Genomic DNA, 12190 nt, shown 5'->3' on the forward strand with positions numbered 1-12190 from the left:
TGTTTCTCTTTTACCTATAAGACATTAGAAGTTTTTAAAACAAAATGTGTATTTCGTTATGATTACTTTCAAATGTGTATCAGTTTATAAGTACCATATCCCCAGAGGGGAAATTTTTAAAAAGGAAAACATTAGGGGCAGCCCGGGTGGTTCAGTGGTTTAGCTCTGCCCTCGGCCCAGGGCGTGATCCTGGAGACCCAGGATCGAGTCCCACATCAGGCTCCTTACATGGAGCCTGCTTCTCCCTCTGCCTGTCTCTGCCTCTCTCTCTCTCTCTCTCTGTATCTCTCAAGAATAAATAAATAAAATCATAAAAAAAGAAAAGGAAAACATTAAAGAAAAAAAGTAAACAAAAATAAACCAAAGAGAGGTAAAATATGAATAAAGGCGGGGATGGAAAAAGGAAACTAACATGTTTTAAGCCACATGCAATATGCCAGGTAAATTACTTAATCTCATCAGTGCTAAGAGACAGGTATTATTATCCATATTTTACAGATAACTAAATTGTAAATATTAAATAAACTTAACTAAAGGTAAATATATAGCAAAGGAAAGTACGATTCAAACCTAACTGTCTTCCTTGTTGAAGCCTGGGCTTTTTGTTCTATTTATCATCACATATGTAAACTAGAAGTTATAATAAAAATTAGCATTGCATTAGGTGTAACTGAACAATAAACCATTTTTATTGACTACAAACCACCACACAATAAACCAATGACCTTGCCACTTCTTGAAATTATGTTGTTTACTCTCTGTCTTGCATCGTAGCCTGTAAACTTTATAAAGGTAAGTACTTTTTTTGTTTACTTCCATAGCCCCAGTACCTACCACAGGGTGGACACAGAGATAGTCATTCAAAAGTATTTGTTGGATAAAGAAATCAAATGAAAGACAAAATAATGACTAACATTTCTCACTTTGGGTCAATCCTCGATTAATGGTTTGCTTTGTGCATTGCCAAAATTAGTCTGAATAGCAACCCTATTAGGCAATTACTATTATTAGCATCATCATCTTTATTAATAGAAGGAAAATAAAGCACAGAAAAATTTAGTGATTTGCCTAAAGTCATATAGCTAAATAAATGGTAAAACACAAGCCAGATGGCTGCAGAGTATAAATTCTTAATCATTTGCAGAGAACTTGGTTTGCGGACTAGAATACCTTGTAATCTTATTGACAATACTAACATTTCAGAAGAAATATCAGACCAAGAAAGGTGACTGTTCAGAAAGAAGCAAGATTTCAACATAATGATTTGAGAGAAATTCATCTGGATACTTTATATTTTGCTACAAATGTATTGTCATAGAGTTGCATTTAATCCTTATAATCTTTGATCTCCCTTGTGAGAAGTTCTGTCTCCTTTTTCATTACTATTCTTAAGTGTTTTTTTTCTTCATTAGTCTCACAAGGAGTTTTCCTATATTATAGGACTTCTCAAAAAAAGGGAAATCTGAAATGTTCTTTTCATTGCCTTCTAGATGATTTTTTCTCTTTCCTTTTCTTCTTTAATCCAACAGGTGTGTATTCTTTACACCAACAATCCAACCATGAATCAGTGAAACAACTCTGATCCCATTTTTTTAAGAAAAGAATACACACCTAGTCATTAGAATTTTGTGTTTGATTTTTGTTATTTACAATTTTATTTTATTATGATAAGAAAATGTGACCTGTAATTCTCTATTTATGTAGAGTTTGGCAGCCAATCACTTGATCCGTGTTATAAATATTAACCAAAAATACAAATTCTCTTTGGGAGAGATATGTAATTAAATGTATATATACACACAGGTGTACATACATACATATAATCAAGTTTATTTAATGTATTATTCAAATCTGTGAAATAATTATATTGTCACCTATATTAAATCAATTCTATATAAATATTTGTAAGCATGCTCTGCCCATATATATAGGATTTTTTATATGCTTAGTTTCTGTCTTGTTTATGGCTGATAATCTTTATCAATTGTGAATGTTATTAATTGACCTGTCTTTATCATGTTTTGTACTTTAAATTTCACTTTTATGATAATGTTATTACACTCCTGCTTTCTTTTACTTTGCTTTGCTTTTGCCTGTGCTTTACACATCCCTTTATTTTGAACTTTTCTTTTTCACTTTGTTAAGTACCCTACTTACAGGCAACATATATCTGGGTTTAAATATTTAATCTCCTCATATAGTCTCTGTCTTTTATGAGTATCCAGTCCATTCACTTTAAAATACAATCAGTAACGTACTTCATTATTTTCTTTCCATAGCTTTATTTTTATTACTTATTTTGCAATCTCTTTTTTCCTACTTCCTTATTTTTGCTGGTTAGGTTGTCATTTACTATTTGTTTTCATTAATTCTACTCACTTTTGCCATTCCATATGTAGTTACCTTCTCTTTGACTACACTCGTAATTTGACTTACAGGACCCAAACATTTGCTCATAAAAATTAACTTTTTTTTTCCTAGAGCATTATCTAATCCTCTAAATTATCCCTCAAACACTAAATGAAGACAGAACTATCAGAACTCTTTTCTTCCTCCATCTCTAGCCTCAAATTCCTGAATATCTTCAACTATATCAAATGTGAGACAATGTAAAAGTGCTTATAATTTCCTTACAATGTGTCTTTTTGAGAGCTCTTCCTCACCCCTTACATTATACGTATTTGAACAGTCTTTATCAATGTATTTACCTCTCTGTATATCTGCTCATTGATCACCATTGATTCCTCTCTCTTCTTTCTCTTCTTTCTTCAGGACCATGTTTTAATTTATATTTTGGTTTGGTGAGAGTATATTTCAAGAATTCTTCTCAGATGAGAATGTAATATATTAATATATGAATTCTTATAGGAATCAAATAACCTCCTCTGTTAAAATTGCATAAATTTTTAAAAGCATGACTTTTTCTACCAAATTCTACAGCTAAGACTATATACCAAGGAAATAATATACATAATTATGGAAGCAAGAGCTCTCCTGAACAGAGATCTCAGAAGCACCCAGAGAGGCCCCAGGCAGCTTTGGACAATATATGTATATATACAATATATGGTCATATATTATGTACAAATATATGTACGACATGTAACATATGAGTATAGAAGTAGGAAATATATATTAGTAATATACATACATATGTATATATGAATTGTGCTTGTTATTGACATCTTTACGTCAGTTGGTACATTAAAATTTTTATATATGATATATATATGATTACATATATAAGATAAATATATAAACATATTAAATAAATTATATATTTATATGTGTGTATTCTGAAAAAAGTTTTTAAGAAACACAGTGACCAAAATCACAGAGAGTATCTAGAGAATTTCCCTAATATCTTTCACTGTGACCCATTCTTTGGGTGGCTATGCACTGATATCTTATAGCAAGGCAGAGTTTCACCTCTAATGACTAGCTTCTAAAGGTGATGAGACAGGAACTCCTATAAACCCTCTGTGGAGGACAATTTGGCAACATCTACCAAAATCACCAAAGCATACATGTAACCTTTGGCTTCAGATTTACTTATAGGTAATTATCATGTGCTAGTTATGCTGGCACATATGTAAAATGATTTATTTTCAACCTGATTCGTTAAAATATTATTTCTATTAGCAGATGCTGAAACAATTTAAATTTCCAGGAAAAGGGGACATAGAAATAATGGAATACTATTCTGCTGTCAAAAAGAATATGGGGCTCTTTGTGCATTGATGTGGAAAGATTTTTAAGAAATATTTAGTGGAGGGGCGCCTGGGTGGCTCAGTCAGTTAAGTGTCCAACTCTTGATTTTGGCTGAGGTCATGATCTCGGGGTCATGGGATCAAGCCCCAAATTGGGTTCTATGTTCAGTGTAGAGTCCGCTTCAGATTCTTTCTCCCTCTTCTTCCCCACCTGCCCTTCCCCACTTGCTTTCTCTCTCTCTTGCATGCACACTCTCTGAAATAAATAAATAAATAATCTTTAAAGAAAAATTAAGTGGGAAGGTAATACTAAAAAATAGCATATATGACACACTAACATTTCTGTAAAAAAAAGTATTATATATGTAGTGTTTGAAGTATGTATACACACATATAGAAATTTTTTTGGCCACACATAGAATATCTCTAGAAAAAGAAACAAGAATAGTTATCTCCAGAAAAAGAAATGGACAGTTTATTCACAGGAGTGGAAGGTAGGCTAGGCTGTTTACTATACATCTTTTAGCACTTTCAAAATTTTGGCACTGAATGAATATATTGCTTATTCATAAAATAAACAACATTAAAGCTTTTGAGATTCATAGCCTACTTTCACTTTTCTAGCATTATGCTACATCAAACCATCCATTGCCATAAGGCACAACCTTTTATTTTTAAAATTGCTCTAACTTGCCCAGTATTACACACTAAAATGGGAACTGAAGACTCATAGATACTTTATATAAAGTCACATTCTCAATACTCAGGACTCTTTACATAATATCATTAGGATTTCTAGGCCCATCACCATCTCCTGTCCCACCACCAAGCTGTAAACCATTCTTTGACTTGATTAAGGGTCTATCCTTCTATCCAATGTCATTTCCTTTCCATTAAATGCATTATTGTTTTATGAGCTAGTAAAATTCCTGAAACAAAATTATAGCTCAATAAATGCTAGCTATTACTCTTGTTCCATTCTCATGGCCAAAGAGTCCTCCCTCTCCAAAATCCTTCAGGATCCTTCAGTACCTAACTTTATATGGTATTTTGCTCTGACTCTCAGGTCCATTTTCTCATTTTCAGGACACAATTAGTCTCCCTGAGATCACCAAAAGCCCAATCTGATTTTCCTAGTCTAAACTTCTCTCTACCCCAGCTTTTCAAATTCGTTCTTTTTTTTTTTTTTAAAGATTTTATTTATTTATTCATGAGAGGCACAGAGAGAGAGAGAGACAGAGACAGAGACACAGGCAGAGTGAGAAGCAGGCTCCATGCAGGGAGCCCGACGTGGGACTAGATCCCGGGTCTCAGGATCCTGCCCTCGGCTGAAGGCAGGCACTAAACCACTGAGCCACCTGGGCTGCCCCGCTGAGCCAACTGGGTTGCCCAAAATTATTTCATTTTTGATAGTATTTACATTTTATAGACTTTTTCAGATTTTCTGGGTTAGGTCTCAAACCACTTGAGATCCCAAAGGGAATTAGGGACATGAGGGCTTTTTTTGAATAGTGGAGAGTAAATGCACACCTATAAAAAATCATCTCTGCAAAACCCATTGTTCTATTAGCTATCTCCATGGTACATGATATTCTATCAAGCGCATTCCATAATACTGTCAAGAACACAGGCCTTGCAGGCAGGCTTAAGTCAAACACCATCTCTGCCCCTTATTAACTAGATGGCCTGGGCATGTTTCTGATCATCACCATCCCTAGCTATAGAATGAAGATAAAAACACCTATGCCATGTTATTTGTTAGTAAGATTAAACGAGCTGGTATACGTCATTCAATTAGTGTTAACAGTGGTTCCCACTGTTAGTGGAGATTCTCTCATGCCTCTCTGTTAATTTCTTCCTTCTGCTAGACTCTTTTTACATCTCTTAAATAGTCATCATTTTTTTCTGTAAGATCAGGTATATGTAGCTTAAAAGCTTAATCAGATCACACACAGCATGCTGACAAATGGTTTTATTTTCTTCCTACATACAAATTCTAATACACTTTATCACACTCACTCTCATCCCCTGGAAACCAAAAAATTAGGTGCCAAAAAGGAAAAGTCATCCAAAAGATATACCTTATAACAAATTCAATTCACTCTATAAAAAGATAGGGTTGTAGTAAGGTACCAGTGTGTTCCTTGTCTTAAAACACATGACTTTTTTGACTAAGACTATTTTAACATTTTTAGCAAGCCTCTTAACATAAAAAAGAAAAGGAAAAGTTACTCAGTTTCATAATTATAACCTAATGATTGAAAAACAAATATTAAAAATAGTCACCAATATTGCATGCAAACACACTAGAATAAGGCCCAAGCGGGAATCTTTCTGGCTATGCACAGCTTTGGTAGATTATCTTTTTCAGATCTCAGGAAATGAGAGTGTTCAGATTTTTATTTTTTAGATCCACATTGGTCATAGTATTGTCCTCATATGTGATCTCTGTATAAAGAGGCCATAGGACAGTACCTGGCACATAGTTCACCAGGTTTTCAGCTGACTGAAGCAAATGCAACTGAGTTTTTGCCAATGGGATCAGAGAAGACTTGTTTGTTATTAATTCTATAGGACAGAATATATATATATATATATAGTCTACTATATACCCTGCAGTGGGCCTCAATTACCTCAAGTAGGTAATGGTATCCAAATACTTTGTAATGAACTATAAAACTACACACTGATAAAAAAGTAATTCATATCATCTGGGCAAATTCCTTTCAGTCTGTTGCACAATGACCTTTGCATACAGAAGTGTTCTTTTGGTCTCATAGCTCTTTTTTCCCCACTATATCTCAGTGAATAGGCCCTTAAATCCCACTCCTAACAGTCTCTTCTCAGTGAGAAAAACATCCCATTTTCAAACTTGACACCTCTAACGCATCAGACCAATTTCTTGCTTATAGGTGATGAGTTTCTTTCCTGTCTTTGCAGTAACTTACCTTCAAACCAAATACTGCCTGTCTTTCTAGGTTGCAGCAACAACAGATAATTTCATCTTGTTTTTCTATTTGCAGCCAATCTTCATGGCTCCTCATTAGTAGCTGAGCCTCCAAAGAGGCTGTTACTAGTGTGTAATCGTTTTGTCATAGAAATTCATTGATTGACATTTATAGAAATATGATTATTACAAGTGTGATTATGAAGATAAATTCTTCTAGTTCAACTAAAGCATCATTAAATTGCTCTAGTTGAAAAAATTAATAAAGTTAAAACGTAGCCATAAATTTTAGGAATGGGGAAACTTGCCCATGAAGCCCGGGCTGAAACACTACCCCATTGTGGAAACCCACAAACACCTAAAGAATCTGCTCCACACTTTAGGACACAATTTAAATGTTCTTAAAGACCTCTCCAAGCCTCTATGTACAACTTTAAACTGCTTCATAAATGAAATATGTATAAAACATATGAGACTTCAGAAATAAAGCCCTAAAGACCTAATTATAGGAGGCCTATTACTCTGTTCCACACAAAAATCATAAAAGAGCTCATGTATTGTCATCAAAATTTCCCCAGCTGAATTCTCTCTCAATCTTTTGATCCTTTTTCTTCCTCTCTTACACACATACAAACACACACACAAGCATTCAGATGCACACACATACAGAACCATTTTGGAAGTATGGATTATTTACTATACAATTTTATGTTCACTTTATAATTTAGCTTATAGTAAAAGTTGACTTTCTAATAAACATATGTTTACATTGTAAATAATCCAAAAGTAACACACACTCACTGGAAAAGAAGGAGAATTTTTTTTTAAAGGAAGGAAGCAGAAGGGAAAAGAAAATTAGGCAAGAAGGAAAAGATATGGTCAGGTAATATATAAAGGTTTAAAACACAAAGCTGAAAATAAACTATAATTAAACAACCTACTGATAACCATAGTTCAGAAAGGAGCCTGATTTTCATTATAAAACAATGTAATAGGGGGCCTAGGTGGCTCAGTTGGTTAACTCAAACTCAGCTCAGGTCTTAATCTCAGGGTCATGAGTTCAAGTCCTACACTGGGCTCTATGCTGGGTGTGAGCCTACCTAAAAAAAGAAAAAAGATAAAGAACAATATAATACCTCAAACTAAAATCACTTGCTCCTCTGAGAATTAATGAGGCATCTTAAGGCTGGTTAATTTCAACCAATTTTTTTTCTTTTTCTTTATCTTCAAATTTTATTTATTTTACTTTTTATTTTTTATTTTTTAAAGATTGATTTATTTATTTTAGAGAGAGGGGAGGGGCAAAGGGGCAGAGGGAGAGAATCTCAAGCAGACTCCCCACTGAGCATGGAGCCAGACATGGAGCTCAAACCCAGAACCTTGAGATCCCAGCCTCAGCTGAAATCAAGTCAGATGTTTAACGAACTAAAATTTAAAGGCACCCTTATAAATTTATTTTTAACAACATAAATTCAAATTATGTTGTTAAAATAGAATTCCAGAAGTTAAATGATTTCATCAAAATAAATGAAGATTTTTATGAATCTAAAAGATAAGACTAATTTATGCTCCTACCAGGATTACAGTGTTGCTAATTTTCTCTTGCTCTTATCATCACTAGACACTGACCATCTAGTTTTCTTTTTCTAAACTAAAAGGCTTAAAACAGTATCTCTTCATTGCTTTAAATGAAATTCTTAATTACTAGAGATATTTAACTTGTGTGTACATCTTAAATAGCTGTATTTTCTTTTATATGCATTCTGTACTCATGTCTTCTACCAATATTTCTATTAGGTGTTTTATATTTTCTAATAACCTCTGTTTACATGACATTTATTGCACACCTACTCAATGAAGCTGATAGTAAGAATCTCTGTAAATATAAAAATGCCCAAGATGCAGTCTCTACCTGTCCTGAGAAAAAAATCCATGTAAGCAGATGATTTTAATAAAAGGGGGTAAATGCTTCAATATCATTTTAGATGGTTTAGTGCACCGGGGAAGTATAAGTGACAAGTAATTCAGAATCAAGACAGAATTTCCAGGACAGGTGATACCTGAACTGATTCTGAATTTGTGAGTGAGAATTTGAGAGGTAAATAATATAGAGAACATTCCAGGGAGAGAAAACAATAATAACATGGTGTAAGACAAGAAATAGCATGATGGAGGCAGGAAAATAAAAATAACTCAGCATCACAAGAATATAAATAAATAGAAAGTCACATGGGGGTTGGTGGAAGATGAAATAAAGAGACCAAGGCAAAGAGGGCTTCATATGCCATATGTATTAATGGGGGCTTAGTTGGAAGTGATAGGATACACTCTGGATGGTTTTAAACAGAAAGAAATTAAGTCATTTTACTTCATTTACTATTATTAAATGATAGTGTGGGAGTGTTTCATTAAGTAATTCCTTCCCAGTATTCCCAGGAAATTTATGTTTTCCAAACCATAAAACTCTAACTAAGAATTGGAAAAAAACAGAATAATCTTTCAAAATAAATTTTCTGAATGGAAAACCTTATAGAGGCTCAAGTATTAAATAAAGCATATCAGTACTGTAGTGATAATGGATTTGCCCAGCAAATGTAAACACATGGATACATCAAGAGGGGTGATTTGTCTTTTTTTTTTTTTTCTTCAGCCCTTTTTTCTACAACCCTGAGAGGGAGGAAATACTCCTGGTCTTTTCCTCTGAGAAGAAATATGCACATTAAAATTTCTGCTTTCTGTAATTTTCTATCAAAAACGTATAAGTCTGGGGACACCTGGGTGGCTCAGTGATTGAGCATCTGCCTTTGGCTCAGGTCATGATCCCAGGGTCTTGGGATCAAGTCCCACATTGGGCTCCCGGCAGAGAGCCTGCTTATTCCTCTGCCTATGTCTCTGCCTCTCTCTCTGTCTCTCATGAATAAGTAAATAAAATCTTTAAAAAAAAATTTACAAGACCAGAACCTAGATCAGTCATCCCAGATAGCTTGGAAGCGGTTGGTTTTAAGCTTTGAGAAAAAAAAAAAAAAAAAGTAGAGTCTGAGTATCCAAGATGGCCTGTGGATTAAACAAAATATGCTTGACTCTAGAGATTTTCTACCTATCTGGAATTCTTAAGGACAAAAAAAGTCATATGAGCATGTATATGGAAACTAATAGGTTTTTATAGCATATTTCACTAAGGTGTGAATCTGAGACATCAATATTCTTAGGTTTTGCCATTAAATTTAATCTGTGATTAACTATGATTGAAGCTGGAGGTAATTAAATAGACTTTATGATTGATACTCCTGCCACTAAAATTAAAAGTGAACTTGGAAAAGAGACATTAATATACTGCAGAATCCCACAAACATTTCTTACTTGCCTGTGTAAAATATGTTAATGCACAACATCCTCTGAATTTACTGCTCCATCAACATAAAATTTATCCAGGCAAATGGATTTCCTAGAATGTGGCTCACTCGTGAACACACTTTCTCATTCCTGTTGGCTTGTAAATTAGAAATGTTCTTCAAAAAAAAAAAAGAAAAGAAAAGAAAAAGAAAAAAGAAATGTTCTTCAAATAGAGTAAAAATTTGAGAAGAACATCAAGGAAAATCAAGATAATATCACATCCTGTCTGACATCCCCCAATCTTCTTCCTCCTCAGATTACTAAGGTCACAAAGCTATTAGTAACAGAGACAAGACATCAGTGCGGGACTACACTAAAAATCAGGAACTTAGATATTCTTCTAAGTTTTGGAAAAATATTAGAATAACCTTAAGATATCAAAGAAATAAGCCTTCTTCTAAATAAGGCACGGATACGACTCCTTCCAACTCAACATTTGTCCACATTATTATCTAGACCAGTAGCTTGATTTTCCAACCCAATTTTAATTTTGCAAAGAAAAAAAATTATGCTAGAGCTAACATGGAAGCTGAAACAAAGAAAAGAGATAAAAGAAGGATATCCTAATTCATTACATAGGCTCCACCGCTAAGGCTCATTTACCCATTACCTCAATAGTCCCAAATGCTATTTACATTATACTTATATAAATACTCTAAACATTAAACAAGGAAATACTATCTAAACACAGGAGGTTTTTGATATTAATGTGAAACTATAACATAGGTAGGGCTTTCCAACAGAGACTGTGGGTGCAGTGTTTGGGTTTTTTCTGTGTTTTGTTTTGTTTTCTCAAAAAGGAGCTTATTTATTTTGAAAGTTTTGATGGAGTGTGGCCTATGAAATAGGACTATGTAAAAAAGTGAACATAAAATGACATATAATACCCAATTCAAAAATTGGAGTATACACAGAATATGAAATATTGTTCAAAATGTTTGAAAGTAACCATCTCCTAGTGTTAATCAGAGTGATCTCTTTATTTTCCTCACCCTGCTACCCTATATCTTGCAAATTCTCAATAATGAACATGTAATGATATTGTAAAGCCGTATGTCATCATAGAAAATGTTAAATAATATATGAAAGTTCAGAAAAAGTAAAAGCAACCAAAATTCCAACATAATTCTAAAGTTTCAACCATATCCAATGTGTTCACAATCCAATTCCTTTTCTATTCACTTGCTAAAGAATCTTCTGCTAAATAGATGTTTAACTGCGTCCTTCACATCCTTGTTTCTGAGACTGTAGATTAAAGGATTCATCATGGGAGTCATAACCCCATAGAACATGGATATAAGTTTGTCAGTCGCATCCAAGTCATCTGAATTAAGTGTCTCTTTAGATTTGGGCTTCATGTACATGAAGAGAATGGTTCCATAGAATATTATCACCACAGTCAGGTGGGCTGAGCAGGTGGAGAAAGCTTTGCTTCTCCCCTCAGAAGTACGAATCTTGAGGATACTAGAGATGATTAATGAGTAAGAGATGACGATCAAAAGCAGGGGCAGCAAGTTGAACAATGTTGTGGCCAGGAGCATGATGAACTCATTGCCTGAGATGTCAGCACAAGCCAGTTTCATGACAGCCAGAATTTCACAGGAGAAATGATTGATGACGTTATTCCTACAGAAAGGCAATTGTACCACAAATGCGGTTTGTACTGCAGAGTTGATAACCCCAGCAAACCAGGACCCAGCTGCCATGGGCACATAGGAATCCTTGCTCATGATGACAGGATATCTTAGGGGGTTGCAGATAGCCACATACCGGTCAAAGGCCATCATGCCCAGGAGCACACACTCTGTTGTCCCCATGGCCAAGCCAAGGAACATCTGCACTGCACAGCCAGAGAAGGAGATGGTCTTTCTTTCTGAGAGGAAGCTCACCAGCGTGGAGGGAATGGAGGTGGAGGTGTAGCAGATGTCCAAGAAGGAGAGGTTCCCCAGGAAGAAGTACATAGGGGTGTGAAGGTGGGAGTCCAAGACGCTGATTAAAATAAGGGTGCCATTGCCCAGAAGGATGACAACATACATTATTAAGATCAGCACAAAAAAGAGTAGCTCAAGCTTAGGGTAACCAGAAAGCCCCTTCAAAAAGAATTCCACCAGAATGGTTTGATTTTCCCATTCCATTTTAC

General features: G+C 34.5%; 1 protein-coding gene across 1 annotated transcript; it reads right to left on the minus strand.

The window, feature by feature from the left end:
• Positions 1 to 11228: 11228 nt before the first annotated feature.
• Positions 11229 to 12185, minus strand: LOC129513077 (olfactory receptor 13C9-like). The gene has a single exon (XM_055331105.1). It carries the CDS (start codon positions 12183 to 12185, stop codon positions 11229 to 11231), a length of 957 nt encoding a protein of 318 aa, XP_055187080.1.
• Between the last annotated feature and the right edge of the window lie 5 nt (positions 12186 to 12190).

Source organism: Nyctereutes procyonoides, unplaced genomic scaffold, assembly GCF_905146905.1.
Source record: "Nyctereutes procyonoides isolate TBG_1078 unplaced genomic scaffold, NYPRO_anot_genome, whole genome shotgun sequence".
Lineage (NCBI taxonomy): Eukaryota > Metazoa > Chordata > Mammalia > Carnivora > Canidae > Nyctereutes > Nyctereutes procyonoides.

Excerpts from the sequence above, each read along its gene's own strand:
- LOC129513077 (XM_055331105.1), bottom strand. The coding sequence starts at position 12,185 with ATGGAATGGGAAAATCAAACCATTCTGGTGGAATTCTTTTTGAAGGGG.